This window comes from Patagioenas fasciata, chromosome Z (assembly GCF_037038585.1).
Source record: "Patagioenas fasciata isolate bPatFas1 chromosome Z, bPatFas1.hap1, whole genome shotgun sequence".
In the NCBI taxonomy this organism is placed as follows: Eukaryota; Metazoa; Chordata; class Aves; order Columbiformes; family Columbidae; genus Patagioenas; species Patagioenas fasciata.
In genome coordinates this window covers 25,335,530-25,354,394 of record NC_092560.1, presented here as the reverse complement: position 1 = coordinate 25,354,394, position 18,865 = coordinate 25,335,530, and the positions used below count along the sequence as shown (strand labels likewise).

General features: G+C 44.7%; 1 protein-coding gene across 4 annotated transcripts in view; it reads right to left on the bottom strand.

Annotated features, from left to right (window-relative positions):
• Window positions 1-18,865, bottom strand: part of TRPM6 (transient receptor potential cation channel subfamily M member 6) — a 113,758-nt gene that overhangs the window by 81,502 nt on the left and 13,391 nt on the right. The window contains exons 1-2 of one of the 4 annotated variants that reach the window (XM_071801834.1): window positions 13,067-13,188; window positions 12,819-12,976 (exon numbers count right to left, since the gene is read on the bottom strand). In XM_071801834.1, coding sequence (XP_071657935.1) covers window positions 12,819-12,869 — 51 coding nt within the window. In that variant the 5' untranslated portion in view covers window positions 12,870-12,976; window positions 13,067-13,188. Of the gene's footprint in view, window positions 1-12,818; window positions 13,189-18,865 lie in introns of those variants that run through there. The other 3 variants (XM_071801835.1, XM_071801836.1, XM_071801833.1) reach the window with 3 other exon arrangements.

The window sequence follows — 18,865 nt, the reverse complement described above, 5'->3', positions numbered from 1 at the left end:
CTGAGCCCCTCAGTTCAAGAAGGACAGGGAACTGCTGGAGAGAGTCCAGCACAGAGTAACAAAGATGATTATGGGAGTGAGCATCTCCCTTATGAGGAAAGGCTGAGGGAGCTGCGTCTCTTTAGTTTGGAGAAGAGGAGACTGAGGACTGACCTTATTAATGTTTATAAATCTACAAAGGATGAGTGTCACAAGGATGGAGCCAGGCTCTTGTCAACCAATGGTATGACAAGGGGTAATGGGCTCAAACTGGAACACAAGAGGTTTCACTTAAATATGAGAAGAAACTTCTTCACAGTGAGGGTAACAGACACTGGAACAGGCTGCCCAGGGGGGTGTGGAGTCTCCTACTCTGGAGACATTCAAAACCCGGTTGGGCGCATTACTGTGTAACCTCATCTAGGTGTTCCTGCCCCAGTAGGGGAATTGAACTAGATGATCTTTTGAGGTCCCTTCCAAGCCCTAACATTTTGTGATTCTGTGATATGATCCTGATGAAGCCTGGAATTTTAACATTTATTTTCATCTCAAATGATAAACATGTGAATATAGCAAAAACCACTATTTGCAAAGTCCACTTTTTTTTTTTTTTAATTAAGTTCCTGTACTGATGGTAATACTTCAAAATATATATATATTAAGATTTCAATCAACCATAGGAAAAAATCAAATAGAAGACTAAATCACCGTATTTCATCTCATGAAGCACAGATTTCAAAAGTGAAACACTGTGAGATGCAACACAGTTACCATTATTCTTTGTTTTCTATAGGGTGAAATCTTCACTTGGTATGTAACATTTACACCATAACAATAATATTTATTTCTTAATCTAAGGCTTTACCTAGGTTTCTAAACTAATTATATAATCAGGAAAAGTATTTTAAACATTTATGCTTTTTACACTCATCCATGAATTCAGGGCTGAGCAAGTAAAATTGAAAAGAGGAGACGTCTGTACTGCTGGTTTTTTGCTCTTGGTTCCTAGCTTTGTAAAATATCCCTGTAACACACATATTTCCCTTCATGAAACTCTGGCTAATATTTCAAAACTGTTATAATTTAATTAAATATCAACAACAAATTAAAATTTCTCCCATCACTACAGTGAGGTACATATACCTCAGAGAGCATCACCCAATATCCTTTCTACCACCAAACCCTGTAGGAGACAACAATACACCCACATATTCCTTCTGACTGGCAAGCTTCTGTTCTGATATACAGAAGAACTGAAGCCATGTTTATATTGCTATTCTCCTTCCAATTTCCTTTCCAGAAAGTCCTGAGACCTTTGTTTGGGAGTTCTGCCTTCTCATTTCTCGCCAGTCTGAGGATTAAGATTGCTGCTTATACTTCCCTGCCACAGAAGAGGCTTTGGAGATTTCTAGACTGATTTAGTTAACGGAGTGGCAATAGTCTGGCTCTGAAAATTAAGGCACATGAGTAGTTTTTAGAAATTGCTTTTAATCGCTTCTCCAATATCTTTAAAGTCTGAGATTCTTGCATAATATGGTATTAAAGGGACATTGTCAGGTCAAATCGGTTAAACATATGTAGCACTCAAAAATTAAGGTTTCCAGAATTAAAGAAAGAGATCAGAGCATAAAATTCAGAGAAACACCTGCACCACTCATTTCTTTCCAATCCTGGCTTATGGGGAGTGAGAGCAGACAAAACCTAAAAACTCAGCCTCACACAGAGGTAATCTGTCCTCCAAAACCCAGGGGTTCCATCAGCAAGGCTAGGGACTGCGCACCTGTCCTGCTGGGGCCACCAAGCAGGGATACAGCACCAGTCTCAGAGGACCAGGCGACACAGCCCTGGGATCACCTGCCCCGATTTCACCACTCATCAAGTGTAAACAGGTGAATGCTTCAATTTTTGCTGCTGCTTTCTTCTGCCACAGGGACCGCCCCATCCCCTCGTAAAGGACTTGCCAGAGTCAAAGCCTTTAGATGCACTGCACCAATTAAACACTGATAAGTAGGGGCTAATGTGCATTTGTCGAGCTCCGGAATTAGCTTTACTAAACCAAGATCTGCAGGAAACATTCAGCCCCTTCAAGATTAGACAATAAGCACTGTTCATTGATTGAGTACCAACATCAGGAAAACTAGGTTACACTGCCAATACTAAACAACAAATTTTTAGTGTCGTTAGCTGTACTTAGGTCCCCTTTGGGGTGAAAGGCACGGATATACACATTTTCTAATGAAACAGCACGCTGCTCCGGACACTGTTCAATTGCCTACAAAACAAAATGAAAAGGCACGTATTTCTGTGTCAGAATAATCTCATCCATTATTGAAATAGAACCATTTATTGGATAAAACAACAGCAGTTGCCCTCAATGACACATTGTAGATCCAGACAGGGGCACATAATGAGAAATCATATAAAGACTAGCCAGTTTCAAGAAACAGGTTATTTCATTTAGGCAAAGTACAGTTGTGCTGGAAACTAGCCAGAACAATCAAATTGTAAGTCGCTTACTGAAACTGCAACAAATTTGCACTACTAACAGAGAGCAAAAATGTCTATCTTGTGTCTTAGCCAGAGCATTACTTCAAGAGCTGAAAAGTGCAGCCAAGCACCATACCTCAGCTCTGCACACATTACTTGTTACCCTCAAAATTATTAGATCAGAGCAAGAGATCACCATGGGGCTAGTAGAATTGCCTCAAGACTTACTGATGGCCAGAATTAGAGACACCCAAAAGATCAAAAACTGATTTTCAGTGCCCGGGAAGGTGGTAGACACCATTTTCAGGTGAAAGCATACCTGTGAGAAGTAAGCGTAGTGCAGAGTGTGACCAACTCTTATTAAAAAACACAATTATTACAGCCACTGCAAGCATCCAGCCTCTGTGTTCAGCAGTGTCCTAAAATATCTTAAGTGCTTTTAAAAATTAACTACACATAGAGCAAATCACTTGCAAGAACATTAAATACCTGAATTGCAGCCAGAGTTCTTGTAAGCTAACACTCAAGACTATTTTACAAGAGCTCAGCCTATAAGCACTTGGGTATCTCTTGAATCCTTACCCCTGGAAACACATCCTGAGCTATAAAAGCCAAGGTGGACTTGCAGGTCTCATTATTTTATGCGTAATAGTTCTTAAGTAAAACCAGGACTTCAGCAGTATTTCTGCATCCCACAGCAACTGGTAAATTACTGCCAGCATTAAAGAGATTTCCAACTTAGCAGGCTGTCTTGCATAAACTTTTCAGGGCAGGAACTTTCTGGCTCAGCATCCATCACATGCATGCTTATGGTATGAAGTAATATAACAACTGATTGTAATAAAGAATACCACTGTAGATCCATGTAGAGTGGAAGTGCATTGTAAAACTCCAGGGTCATGTGCAATAAAATATGAACCCAATGTAAGGTTTTCAACAAACTTTGAGGTCTTGTAGAATTTCCTTGTGTTCAGGTTACCCTATTAGAGAACAGCCTGGCTTTGTAACACAGACATGCTGCAGTTCCCCTGGCCTCCATCACTACAGCACATCACTGTATCTGATAGTAACTAGCATCTTTGCTTTTCCAGTCTTTCTCACCTGCTCCTTTGCCCAAGTGTTCAGGACTCTCTACATCTGTGGGAATACTGCATTATAAGTAACTTGATTGGCAAGAAAAATTTCATCACTACATTTCAAAAAGACTTGCAAAGTATTGTGCAAATAATTTCATTTGAATGCTTCCACTGTTGTTCACTGTGTCCACTAATAAGACAGCTGCCAGTTAATCCCAAACTGCTTTTGTAGGCGGACTGCACATTCAATAGCAGTGGAAAGTTTTGCTATTTTCCTCTTTTAAAGATAACATACCATTTGAGATCACAGAAGAATTTCTGTGATTGTTTCCTAGTAATTAATTGAAACACATCCACTGTAAACACATTTTCAGATCTTCACAGATACACTGCCTCCACTAACAGAAGCAAAGTGACCTATGCTTGCAAAGTAAATGTAGACCCAAGTCAGAGAGGGATAATGGAAACTGTTAAAAATCTTCAGTCATACTGAGGAGATTTTAGATTATCTTCCTTAGTATAAATGGAGCGTATCAGCTTCTCAGAAAGATATAAATTCAGTTTTCAACCAACAGTGTGCTATGGCATTTTCTCTCACATGTAATCAAGTGCACTTAACAGCTAAGTACGTATGCCTAAGTGCTTTTCTGGATCAGGGCCTTACATTGAAGGCTTATAAAAATGCTTCCAATATTTTGATCACAAACTTAGCCAGTAAAAGAAAAACCCTTCACCTTTAATGAGCTTTCCAACATGTTGCTTCTGATCTCAGAGTAGACCACACAACACAATCGGAAGAATATTTCTGAATGCAAACAGAGGTAGGGTCATGACAGCAAAACGCAGGAAAGACTGAACACTAAATTCTTCCCTTGTCAAAGCAGCCCCAGCTTGACCTCTGGAGCACAAACCTAAGTCAACTGACAGAAAGCTCAGCTCAGTCTGAAATACTAGGCCTTTAATTAAGTCATTAATTTTTACTTTCTATGTATATTAACTAATCAACTAAGCCGTTCTGCTATCCCTGAACATGTAATGCTTTGGAAAAACACACCAAGCAGCACTGCCCTAAGGACATGCCCAGCTCAGGCTGCAGGTGCTCATGGAGGGATCCCTGGTTTGCAGGTGGAGGGTCCAAGGAGACTCTCCTGTCCCCCTGCACAGCCCACGGCACTGGACTAGAGAGGGGAGGCCACACAGGTCCTCAACCTTAACTTTTCTGCCAACAGCCCAGGCTTTTGCAGATGAGTTAAACGCAAGAAATCTCCAATCACAATTTTCCTCAGCCCTATCTTTGAAAACAGGTCCTCAAAACATTGCTAAAAATCCTACATTGGCATTAGACACCTTCAAGTTACTTAAAAACAGGTTTCCTGGTCCATTCTCCAACTGGAAATGACAAAAAAGTCTCTGTGACATGAAACATAATTTGGCCTTCCACCTTCAACAGGCCACTCCAAAACCCACTGCTCTAGAGGCACAGCAATTGTTGACAAAGTTTGGATCTGGCAGTTTCATAACTGTGGCCCATACAGGCAAGGAAATAATCTGTGCTTTAAGCTAAAAGCTGACATCTTACATTGCCAGCATTATTAATAAAATACAATATAATACTGTATATCATCTCCTCTTATAAAGTAAATGCAATGACCAGCATAAAATGTGGATTATTGAACAAGCTAGTCATACATAAAGATACAGAAAGTTTCTTCTCAGGATTTTAACTCAAGGAAAACAGTCCAAACTGCGGAATAAATTATAAAACACACACAAAACTTGTGGCAAACAAGAGCTGGCACCAGTAATAGGTTGAGAAATGGCAATTTAATCCAAACTATACTTGCAAATCATTATAAATCCTTAGATATAAGAACGACTTTATTTTACTGTGTCTCTTTCAGAGACAAAAGTTGCAGGGTTTTCTGAATGAACACTCCTGCCTGTCTGACTGACAATATTTTGGAAGTCAGTAGTACCATTCATATGCCAAAGAATACCAAGTATTTGGTCTTCTTTTATTAACTACTGCAATGTAATCAGAAAATTCCACAAAATCAAGGCAAGTTATGTGTTTCTTTGAAACAATCTTGTTGCCAATCATTTTAAAGAAGTGAAAATTTAGGCAGAAAATGAGGCTCCAGGTGTGTTATTCAGAGGGTCAATATGAAGCTTCAGGCTTCGCTCAGATTCCTACTTTGAGATCAGTGGAAGCCAGTGCTGCTTCTTTGTTCAACATCTAATGTTAGCAAAGAGCTAATAAACTTGCTATTTTTAAAGCTGGGTCTCACCTACCTGGCACTGAGCAATCACAGAGGTCAACCACCCACTGCTGTTACAAATGCATTCCTCCAGTGAAGAATTCAAGATCATACTGCACAAAGTTCTTCCTGGTTTAAACCAGGAGGAAGAGAATAAAAGTAATTGCTGGTAATTTTCACAGCTTTCTTTTGTTTGTTTTACACTTTCACAGCACAGGGATTAATATTAAGAGGGATTAATACTGACTAAAGAGGTGACTCTGAAGAGTATCTGAAGTATCTAAAGTGGAAAGCAAACTCAGTTTGCGAAATTCAGCTGGAGTAAGCATGAAGGCTCCAGTAAGTCATAACTTGATAGCAATCTGTATTGAACTGTAATACTATGAAACTGAAAGGATGTGAGCAAGCCACATAGCTCACCTTTTCAGCCACATGACTGTCTGTTCTCACTCCTGACAGCATTGCCCTTCTTGCTCCATCACTTGTCTCACACAGCAATAAAATCTTCATGGGCTTGACAGCTGCATACAGCAAGACTGTCACAAGACTGAAATCCCATTTTCCCAAGAGACAGAGCAGGTTTGGACGATTTCTGAGAAGGCTGAAGGTACACTACTACCTCTGCATTTCCCACACCGCCATGGCTCATCAGTCTCCTCAGCCCTGCCCACCCACCGCCTTGCAAAAAAGCTTTCCTTTTCAGCACTGTCTTGTTTTTAAATGTAAATCACATTGCTAACCCACTGAATGCTGCAGACCCAGAAGCAACTGCCTTGACCCAGCTGGAGGAAGATCCAGCCACAGCTTGGTAGCAGTCGCCGGGGACCGCAGGGATAGAAGTGTCCTCCTGCCCCTTTGCCACCACGGCTACCTGAACACACCCTGCACAGGGTCTTTCTGCACCTTCGGCCTCACATGCCAAGATGCATTTTGCAATGCCAGGCTTATGACCTGGTTTGTTGCACTGGAGGTTGCAGCAGATGCCAAAAGGACCACCAAAATGTGTGTTTCCCCGGGGCCAGGCAGCGAGGAACAGCTGCAAGGGCTGTTTATGTTGGGCTGTGCAGGACAACCTGGCAGCCACCACCATTGCCCTCCTGGCACTGAGGAGGGCTGCAATTCCTGGCGCTCACCACACCAGGCTGCGCTCCGAGGCACACTGCCTTGCAACCCAAAATGTCTCTGCTCCATCCTGCTGCTGACATCTCTCCCCTGGCTTGCAGCCCCACAGCCTCCCGGGAGCGCGCCCTGCTCACCAAGCTGCCTGGCTCCATCCGTGTTCCAACGCTGGCCCGAGGGGTGAGGCAAGAGCTGGAGCAGGGGCAAGGAGGGCACTGCCAGGGGCAGGGACAGGTCAAGCTCATAGCGAGGGCTGAGGTCACCTGCCACCACCACCCAGCCCTTCCAAGATGCTGGTGAGTCAGCAGGTGGAGGGACGAAAGTATTTCGTAAGCTTGTGGGATGTACCAGTAGAAGTTCCTCTACCCTTCTGTGGGGCTTAAATTGCACCAATGAAATGTCAGCAAGTGCAGTAGTTCATAGCAGTAGGACTGTGATCAAACCTGGGATTGTCCCATCCCAGACAGGCTGGTAAAAAAATGATATCCATAATCAGACCTCAGCAATGCAACCTGACCCAACAATGAAGTCAATGAAGCCACAACAGGTTACCAGCCCTTTATGGACGTGACCGAGTCCATCATCACCTCTGTGTAATCCCTAGCACTACATGGCAGCTAGGAAACCACTTTTCTAATGAAAATGTGTTATTTTTTACCCTGAAGGCCTGGCACCAAGGCACAGCCATGGCCTTGTTTACCAAGTTCCAGACCATTACACCTGAAACCACTGAAGGCTGGCAGCTGAGTGTCTGCTCCATCACAGATCCTGTGCAGTTTCATCATTACTGGCAACACTGAAAAGGGCTAAACTCAATTCTCATCCCTGAGACTTAATAATTAGGAAAAAACAGAAACACCCATTTCATTAGCAGCCCAAGGACATTTGATTTGGAAGCAGTGACAACAAGATGTCACATCATCAATGGGTTTTAAAAAATCCCTTTTCTGTTTTTCAGTTATCAGCATGCAGCATGACAGCACACAGCTTCTGTCCCAGTGAAAATGGCAAGAAACCCCAGAAACAGTTTTTCGACGCTTCCTTCTGCTCTTGTACAATGGATAGAGGAAACTGGAAAACTCAGGACAGCAGGTAGCAGCAACTGCACTATGTCAGAGACATAAAGCAACGCCAGACCCAAGAAAAGAATGAAGACAAGTGCCTAATAAATCCTGCCTTTCTTGAGGTTTAAGCATTTTACCTAGAGCTATGGCTCCCCAAATGCACTACTTTTCAGGACTGGCAGAAGGTGTGACCAGCTCTCAAAAACAGAGGTAAAATGTTAGAAGTGAGAACATAAAGCAAAGGAACTAGTAAATCAAAGCATACAAAGTGGATCACAATGATTCACCTAATACGCACGTTGCACAGAAATATGTTTAGGTATTACAATATGTTTACGTATTACAAGAGTCCAGGAAGCTTTACACAATAGTTGACAGAGCAAAACAACACCAAGGGAAGATAAAAACTTGCTAAATCATGGAACTTCAGCTTCCCATTGTGCTTTGAACGGCCTGAGGAGTCTCAGACTCATTAGCGCAATTCTCCAAAAACTGGATTACTCAGCTTGGACCTACCACCTCCCCAAGTAGCACTCAAAAGCCTATGGATTGGCTTGTTGGGGGACACATGGGGGGACGCACCTCTTCAGTTGACATGGTGCTACCAAGTGAAAAACAAATTGAAGATTGACTGAGTCATGAAAAAACACGATGACAGAGTGATGTATTTAGGAAACAAAGTAGGAAGAGAACTGCACATAGTTCACATAGATTGTCCCCCTGGGAAAGTTTGGTTCAGCTTCAGCAAATGTAACCAAATTAGATCCACACTGATGGACGTGATAGATGGGACACAGCAGTCCAGCCTGGTCTGTGCCATCCTGTTTGCAACATCAGTCATCAACTGCGCTGATTAGCAACATAAAGGGATTCTCCTGTTCTTACTGCTGCAGCTTTCCCCGTAATGCTGTCCTGTACCACAACTCCACTTTAAAGACAATAGCATAAATCGAGGATAACTCTGGCCTCACAACCATTAAAACCCATGTTCTGTTATCTCTGGGTACCTGCGACTGCGGTTATGTGAACAAGAACTCCTTGGAATGACAGAGGAGTGACATGATGCAGCTGCCCAGAGCCTGAGATTCTGTATAAACAAAGCAGCCATGAAGTATGCAAAGCTTTGCTGGTCCCAGAGGGACCTACACTCCTATGTTCCAACAACATTTTTGGAAACTGGGACCTAGGCCCATAAATTGTTTAGATGTTTTTGAAAACACTACCTGCAGCCCAGAGCGGAGTACTGTGAGCACTGCACAATTGCGTGCATGCATGGACAGACATCTACTAACACCTCATTTTCCTTTACAAGCTGTAGAAATTATAAACTCATCTACCTTCTGCTCCTTTAAACTACTACATGACTTTTTGCCTTCCACTTAGGTGGTCACAAATGTCAGGAGGTGAGGGGGAGGAAGAGGCAACAAATAATGTGCTCCCTGTGCCTGCAACATAAACAAAAATTAAAAAAAAAAAAAAGGCAGATCTGGCAGAGAAATGTCTTTCTCTGGTATGGTTCTGTATGATTCTTATGTTTTCTAACCTGATACTCCTTACTTCAGGGACAAAATACTTCAGCACATTGACTACTTAGTAATTTCTGTGCCTCCTACCTTGTGACAGTCAAGAAAGCTTTGGCATTTGTCCCTTATCAAGCCACAAAACAATTAAGGAAACTTAGGTTCAAACATAACCTATTTGCTGCTTATCATGTGTTTTAATACTACAATATAAGCCTGCGACTAGTTTAAATATAGCAAAAAAGAGTCTATAAACTGATTTCACAACTTCAGAGTACATTTTTCTTAAAAAAAAAAAAGTGTTTCCTTAAACTCATTATAGTCTCATAACAGTATGAGCTTATTTTTATAGGTAACACTGCAATTCCCCTGGGAGGTCCAAAATACGTTAGATCTCTAAAACCTGGGCAGTCCATTTTGGTACCAAGGAAAGGAGTTTGTGGCTTAACTTCAGGTGTTCCAGACTTCAGACACCAGCTCGTTTTTTCTCATTGTACAAGCACATACTGCATATTCTGAAAATTATATTAATGAACAGAAATACAAAGAATTTTCCACTGTAAACGTGCTTCTTATATCAGAAATGGATGCATTACATATGTTGCTACAGTATGATCTGTGTGAAATAGCATCCAGCCTCATGATTTTACATATAGTAGCAAAGCTATGTTTTTAAAGTCCCAGTGTCTCAGTCACAGACATTTAATCTTTAATTTTATTTTTCTTTTTTAAGGAAGGCTTCAGTCAGCATCGTGGTAAAAAGAAGTGAAAATGTACTGGAGCCAGAGGCACTTTTCTTACATGTTACATCTAAGCATTGTAAACCTCATGGCATTCAAATGGCACCACCACAAAATCACCATGCGATATCCTGCTCGAAGCATGGGCAATCCTTTTTGCTGGAAGCCTTTCATGGCTGCTAGAATACAAGAAGGTGAGTGTACAAAATCACTCGAGTCCACACCTGCAGAAGCACAGGGCGGTAATCAGCATGGAAAACAGGGCATTAAATCATTGGCAAAACAGCCCCCTGTAGCCTGAACTTTCCTCTTTACCATCAGTCCAACAGATCTGGTGCCTCCCCAGGTTGCCTGGACTTTCAGATGAAGTCTGATGCCATTTACTGATGGGCTCAAATTCCACTTGTGACACGGTGAGTGCAGTGTACACCACTGCAGAAAGAAGAGCATCTCTCCATGCCGAGCGCCGGTGAGCTGGTGACCCCATCATCTGCTGCTTCTCCCTCAGGCCGAGAGGACTTTGATCCCGACGAGGACCAAGGGGATCAGCCTTAACAACTTCTCCCGCTCGTCCTGCAGCCGCCCTCCGCGGCGGGTATCGCAGCCCGTCCCTAGGCGGAGATCGGCGAGACCCCGGCCACGCCACCCTCCGCGCCCCGTCCCCGCCTGTACCGCCCTCACCTGCGGGGCTGCTGGTTCGCGGCCGCCCCGACGGGGTCTCTGCGAGGGAGCCCGCGGCCACCGGTCCTCCGCCGCCGCGCAGCGATCGCGGGGCGGGTGCCGCCAGCTGCAACCCCGCCAGTCCCGGCCGCCGCGGCAGACCGAGTCCAGCTGCGAGAAGAGTAAGTCCCGCCACGCCGCCATGCCCACCGGCGGCGGCGATCCTTGTCCCGCGGCAGCGGAGGGCGGGCGTTGCGTCCGCGGGGCGCGGCAGTGGCGGGGCGCCGTCCTTTACCCCCGGCCTCTCGGTTGCTTGTTTGCTTGTTTTTTTTTTTTTTTCCCCGCTGTCGGAGGGTACACGCTGCTGCAGGCGAGGCTCTCCACTGCCCGACAGCCAAGCGCCGGCGCTGCCTGCGCTGCCGCTCCCGCGGAGGCCCGACAGGCGGGCCGGGTGCTGGTTCCGCAGCCCCCCGCGGACACGCTTCCCCCGGCCCCAGCGGCGCTTTGCTTCACCACCCTGCCAAGTTCTTCATCACGTCGAGAAACCCGGTCGAAAGTATCCCAAGCTCAGCATACGGTTTTTGTCTCGAGTTTGTTTGCATCTCAGCTGTTCCTCTAAAGTGCTTCAGCTCTTTACTTACTCTGCCCTGCCCTCTTACCCGCTTTTTACCTAATGTTTCGTTCATTTTGTTCATTTCAGCTGTGCCATTGTATTGACTATGACTCCGATGTCCACCTTTCTCTGGATTTTATCTGTATTTCCCACCCACTTACTCTTTCTAGATGTTTCTTCATTTTGTGATCTCTCCATTTCTGATTTTCCTGCCCAGACAAGTCTCATGTTCCTCTGTGGTGCCCAGCTCTACCACCTCCTCCTCTCCTCCAGGAGAGGCCTGCCTTCAGACCACGCTGGCTGACCACAGGGAGCCTGAGAGAGCACCAGAGAGAAGATGTTCCCACTGTCAGGTCAAGCACCCAGGCTCAGCAGCACCCTGACAACCAGAGCAGAAAAGCCTGCTCTCCCTTGAGGTGTGCCTCACAGCCTTTTGAAACAATCCTTGTTATGTTTTGCAGTGGTTTTATATAAACTATTATTTGAAAGACAGGATGAGAAAACTGCTTCTGTTCCCTGCCAGACATAAGTTTTCTGCTTCTTACACTGCTTCTGTTTTGTCTTTAGACTCCTTATATTGTATTTCTTACATAGTAGGCCTTAAAAAAGCATTATGGCTTCCGATAACAGAATGCACTGCTAGAAATTTTAGCAGGTGATGAACAGCCTGTTCATTCTTTCCCTAGCTACAACTTTGAAGACATTAAATTATTTTCAATTAATTTTTCTAACACAAGTCATCCTGCCTCAGCATAGAAATTTTCAGTGCAGTTTGCTTTTTTCAGCAATGTTTAGAAATGAAATAAAGAAGACATATCAGTCACTGTTACCAGGCCCACTCTTCATATGAACCGGAACCCTGTAGGAAATCCCAGTACATGCAGATGCTCTGGACTTTGACTGGAACTTAGATAGGTGTATATATCCCTCCAACTGCAAGCTTTTTCTTAATTCTGAATTTCTGCCATGTATTTCTAAGTTGTGCATCTTCTGTCAGACATGAGAAATTCTCATTCTTCCCTGAAATTGAGACTCAGCATTTGTAATCTAATACAAAGACCTAAAGATCTGCTCTGCAAAGCTGTACAAACGAGTTCTCATTCTGCAAATTCTTGCACCCAGTTCCCCAGCACTTCACTGATAGGAAAACGTGTGGTGTGTTTTATAACAGATATTTTAGTAGTTCAAAGTCCACATAACTATCATGTCCTTTTTATCCTGTTGGGTCTAGAAATCAAAACTGATGAGCTGTTCTCTCCTGCAGTCCTACTGCAGAATATCAGTCCTGTTATACAGACTTACCTTATGATCAGCGCTATCTTGCTTGTCCATACTTTCTTCTTCTTTTTTCATAAGTCTTACATTTCCAGTGTCTAACTGTCACTTCAACAGCAGTGTGGCCAGCTCAGTTCTTGGATGTCCGTTGGGAACAAGGCTTCACACCTCCTAGTTTTCAAGTCCTACGTAAATGAAATGCAGACATGTCAAAGTATGACTGCATTAATTAATGCATAAACTCCCATTGTTTTCAAAGTCCAAAAATCTCCTACCAAAAGCAATCTTACAGGAGGATAATACGCTTAACAGAAACTTTAACCAAAACCGGAATGGCTTTGTTTCTGTTGTTGCCATGGGGTGCCTGTAGGCACGAGCGTCCAGATACCCACTCTGCTCACTATGTTCTGGTAGATCATACCTGCTGTCCAGAGCAAGCAAATAGAGCAGGATGACGCAGTTCGCACAGAAGGACGTGCAGAAGGGGCGGGGAAACTCTGCCAGCTCCACCAGGGGGTATGGTATCCACCCAGCAGAAAGCCATGGCATCTGTAAGGCCAGCCCCCAGCACAAGTGATGCAGCTGTCCAGACTGAGATCTGGTAGGAGGACACTGCCACCCAGGTGTCAGGCTGCAGGGTGTGCCCTGCTCTTACGCCAACACTGGATGGCAGCAGCAAGCAGAGCTGTGGGAGGTGTGCCCAAGTGAAGGAACTACTCCACTTAGTGACGGAGCTCAGGCAGAACTACTCCACTTAGTGACGGAGCTCAGGCAGAACGTGAGCAGGCTGAGGAGTATCAGGGAGTTTGAGAGGAAGATAGACTGCTGGAGTCACACCCTAGCTTCTCTAGGGAAGACCCAGCAGGTAGACAGGGCTCACGGTAGAGAGGACTGCCTACCCTCTCTCTGCATGATGGAACATAGTGACTTGGGACAGATTGCAATGGCAGCACATTCCTGCCCAGCGCAGAAGGAGGAGGGTCTCTGCTGTGACTGCCTCACCTTCCCAGGGTCCCTTGCAAAACAGGTATGAGGCTCTGCAAGTGGAACGAAACAATATAATATTGAGGAAGGTGGTACAACTAAGTTGGAGGTGCTGCAGAGGATAAGCCAATCTGCACCCCCACCAAAACAGCTGTGTCAGGAAATTGCCTTCCACACACTCCAGGAGATTGTTGTTTGTGAATACAGAAGGACTCATGGGTAATTTGTCAGTTGGACTCTGCCTTGGGCATAGTGATCATGAAATGATCAGGTTTTCTATTGTTGGAGAAGTAAGGAGGGTGGTCAGCAGAACTGCTACCTTGGACTTCTGAAGGACGGACTTAGATCTGTTTAGGAGGCTGGTTGGCAGAGTCCCTTGAGAGACAGTCCTGAAGACAAACGAGTCCAGGAAGGCTGGTTGCTCTTCAATATGGAAATCTTAGAGGCTCAGGAGCGGGCTGTCCCTGTGTGGCAGAAGATGAGCCAGTGGGGAAGAGGATCTGCCTGGCTGAATAGAGAGCTGTGACTGGAACTTGGGAATGAAAGGAGAACTTATAACATTTGGAAGAAGGTTCAGGCTACTCAGAAGGACTACAAGGATGTTGCGAGCTTTGTGGGGAGAAAATTAGAAGGGCCAAAGCCCAACTAGAGCTAAGCCTAGCTACCGGTGTAAAAGGCAACAGGAAATGTTTCCATGAATACATGAACAACAAAAGGAAGGCTAAGGAGAATCTCCATCCCCTGGTGGATGTAGGAGGGAAACATAGTGACAGAAGATGAAGGAAAGGCTGAGGTACTAAATGCCTCCTTTGCCTCAATCTTTAATATTCAGAACAGGTACCCAGGCCCCAGAGCAGGAAGACAGGAATGGGGAGCAGAATGAAGTCCCAGTACTCCAAGGCCAAATAGTGACCAGCTATACCACTTAGACACATACAAGTCTGTGAGGCCAGATGGGCTCCATCCAAGTGTACAGAAGGAGCTGGCGGAGGTGATCACAAAGCCACTTTCCATTATTCATCAGCGGTCCTGGCTAATTGGGGAGGTCCCAGATGACAGGAAGTTGACAAATATGACACCCATCTAACAAGAAGAACCAGAAGGAGGATCGAGAGAATTACAGGCCTGTCAGTCTGACCTTGGTGCTGGGGAAGGGTGATGGAACAGATCACCTTGAGTGACATCACATGGCACATACAAGAAAACCATACGTGATCAGGCCCAGTCAGGATGGGTTTATGAAAGGCAGGTCCTGCTTGACCAACTTGATCTCTTTCTATGACAAGGTGACCCACTTAGTGGATGAGGGAAAGGCTGTGGATTTTATCCACCTATACTTCTTAAAGCCTTTGACACCATATCCCACACCATTCTCCTGGAGAAACTGGTAGGTCATGGCTTGCATGGGTGTACTCTTTGTTGGGTGAAGAACTGGCTGAATGGCCAGATTGAAAGCGTTGTGGTGAATGGAGCCAAATCCAGTTGGTGGCTGGTCACAAGTGGTGTTCCCCAGGGCTCAATATTGGGGCCAGTTCTGTTTAATCTCTTTATCAATGATCTGGATGAGGGGATTGAGTGCACCCGTAGTAACTTTGAGGATGACACCAAGTAGGGTGGGAGTGTTGATCTGCTGCAGGGTAGGAAGGCCATACAGAGGGATCTGGGCCAGCTGGATCATTGGGCTGAGGCCAGTTGTCTGAGGTTCAGCAAGGCCAAGTGCTGGGTCGTGCACTTGGGTCACAATAACCCCAGGCAGCGCTACAGGCTCAGGGAAGAGTGGCTGGAAAGCACCTGGACGAAAAGGACCTGCGCGTGTTAATTGACATTTGATAGAACATGAGCCAGCAGTGTGCCCAGGTGGCCAAAAAGGCCAACAGCATCCTGGTTTGTATCAGGAACAGTGTGGACAGCAGGACTGGAAAAGTGATTGTGCCACTGTACTCGGTGCTGGTGAGGCCACTCCTCGAATCCTGTGTTCAGTTTGGGCCCCTCACGACAAGAAAGACATTGAGGTGCTGGACAAAGTGCAGAGAAGGGCAAAGAAGCTGATGAGGTGTCTGGAGCACAAGTCCTGTGAGGACCAGCTGAGGGAACTGGGGCTGTTTAGCCTCTAGAAGAGGAGGCTGAGGGGAGACCTTATTGCTGTCTACAACTGCCTGAAAGGAGGTTGTAGTGTGGAGGGTGTTGGTCTCTTTTCCCAGTAGCAAGTGATAGGATACGGGGAAATGGCCTCATGTTGGACCAGGAAAGGTTCAGGTTAGATACTAGGAAAAGTTTCCTAATGGAAAGGGTGGCCAAACACTGGAAGAAGCTTCCCAGGGAAGTGATTGAGTCACCATCCCTGGAGGTGTTTAAAAGATGTACAGATGAGGTTCTTAGGGTCATGGTTTAGTGCTAGTGTTAGGTTATGGTTGGACCCGATGATCTTGATGGTCTCTTCCAAATAAAATGATTCTATGATTCTATGTTTTTTCCATGACTGTGTTTAATTAGGCAGTATCTACTAAAGGAATGTGGAGATTTTAAAATGAAAAAGTCAAAACTAATCTACATCTTATGAGCTCATCTGTTTTATATTGAACTCCCAGTTTCTTTGTTTCATCATCTCCAAACATGCTGAAGACACTGAGTTTCATAAGACTATGATCAAACTTGACCTTTGCCTTGGTGCCCAAGCAGATCTTGAAGAACTGATGAAGCAGTAAAGAGAGGAGCATTGAATAAAACTGGTAAAGACTGCTTCTAGATTTCTCCCTGTCCATATCATCAGCAGCAAATCAGCCTGCCACTACACTTATTTAATTTCCAACATAAATGAAGAACTCTCTTGAGTTAGGCCATCACCAAAGGCTGGCAGCAGATACACTGAACACGTACACACACACATCAGGTGTTGACTGTTTCAACTACTGCTTTAGCATGCTGTGGAAAGACACTGTGGCAGTCTTCTTTTACTATGCAGATTCTGGACTAGTACAGAACCTTCTGCTTCTATTTTTCCCTTCAACTTAGAGTTTGTAGAGGTAGCCTTCTGAAGTGCGCTTAAGTCACATTGTATTGCTTATCTCACAGTATGCAACTATGTAGTGATTATTCCAGGTCTGAATGGAGTAAATCTTCCCTCCTTCCACTAAGTACACGTTGATATTAGACACTGATCTGCCAACAAATGCTTTTCCAAGAAGGAGAACATTACTTCCCTCATCACAAATAAACTGGGTTTTTTTGAATTAAAGTTAGGGATGACAGAACCCAGACAGTCATATAAATGTCCATCAGCTTCTGGTTCACATGGTTCACAGGAGGCAAGAATGAAGACATACTTGGAGACTGAATTATACACAGCCAGGATGCCACTTGTTCTTATGGTGTGTTTTCAGTCATATCATTCAGTGGTTGCAACAAGTGGTTACCAATACCTGAACATGGCTCAAAATCCTTCAAGATAGTTCAGACACTGTATTTGCATGAGGAATTAAAGTCAAGAAGACTGTCTGCAGAACTTATCCTATGAGAAAAAATGGCTTTAAAAACGTTTTTATTAGAGTCTGGAAGTACTCAGGAATATAGTGGTATAGGTTTTGTCAGCTTGATGGTCAGAGTCACAAATATCCAACCATCAATTGTTCCGAAATGCATTCTGTAGATACCTTTGAAGTCAGTGCAGACCCAAAATGTGACAGTAGAGTTTAGTCTCATTACAATCACAAATAGTTTCTGTTCATAGTCATAGTCCCATGGAAACCAGCATGTTGCTTCCTACAGCAGGACATCACTGTCCAGAATTGAGAAATAACATTTCAGATGGCATCATTGGTCTCTGTTACTCAATTTTCTTTATAGAGGTGTGAAAACAAGTGGAGAAGGCCAAAGAGGACTCAGTGTAGGAGTGTGTTCTGCAGCTTTAAGATGTAGTAGTCTCCATCTCTTGAGAAGAAACCTCTCACAGTGACAGAGAAGCACAATCTATTTTTGTAAGGTAATAATCATGGAGAAAAGCATGAGGAAGATACAGGATTGAAGGACAACCACTTCAATTGCTGTTCTTACTTCAGTATTAGATGACTCCTCAGATGATATGTGTAACTGTGGCAGAATGCAAACCCCCCTCTCTCCCCCCCCCCCCCCTCCTTCAGTATGGAGGCAGTAGGCACATCTCCCTCTCTCTGCTACTTGAGGCTGACAGCTTCTTTTGTTTGGCCCAGAGCACACTGGCCAGGGCCATTAGGAGAAGGGATTGCCGAGGCGCCAGTGAGCCGCTGGGCACCTGTGACCAGTGTGGGGGATGTTTGGAGGCTTCAGGGGCACCCCACACACGGTGTGGGGGTGCAGAGAAGCTTCTAGAATGCCTACAGTCAGGTCTGATCAGCCAGTATAAAAACGGGACTCTCTCGTCGAGATGGGGCCCATTGTCACCGGTCTCTCGGAGCACGAGCTGAAGATCCTGCTGCCGAGACCCCGCCTCCCCGGGATGGAGACCCCGCTTGCCTTGCCGCCACGGGTGTGAGTAAAACCCCTCGCAGGATTGCGAGTATATTTATCCTTTCCGTGCACATATGCACGTGTAACTTCCCGTGCTTAATACAAGCACGTATAAAATTATTTCCTCGCACAATCGCGAGTGTAACTTTATTCTGTGCGCATTTGCACGCGTACTTTAAATTATTTCCTCGCACAATCGCGAGTGTAATTTCCTCGCACAATTGCGAGTGTATTATAAATTATTTCCTCGCACAATCGCGAGCGTATTTTCCTCCCGTACTTCCACATAAGCACGTGTAGTATTCCGTGCACATTCGCACGTGTAAGTAAATGAACCCTCACAGAATTGCGAGTGTATTATAAATTTACCCTCGCGGAATCGCGAGCGTACACTTTACCTTTATCTCTTTAAGAATAATCCCGCACCGTGTTCAGGCAAGTGTGTACTCCTCTGGGACTCGGGGGTGGTTCCGGCATTGTTTTGGGTGAAGCCACGTGCATGCACTCTGTGGACCGCCAGTTGTACCAGTTGCTGCCCCTTAATAATTTTCCTCAACTGATACCCGAACCTATATTTAAGTCACTTTTGGAGTACTAAAACCCTGTTT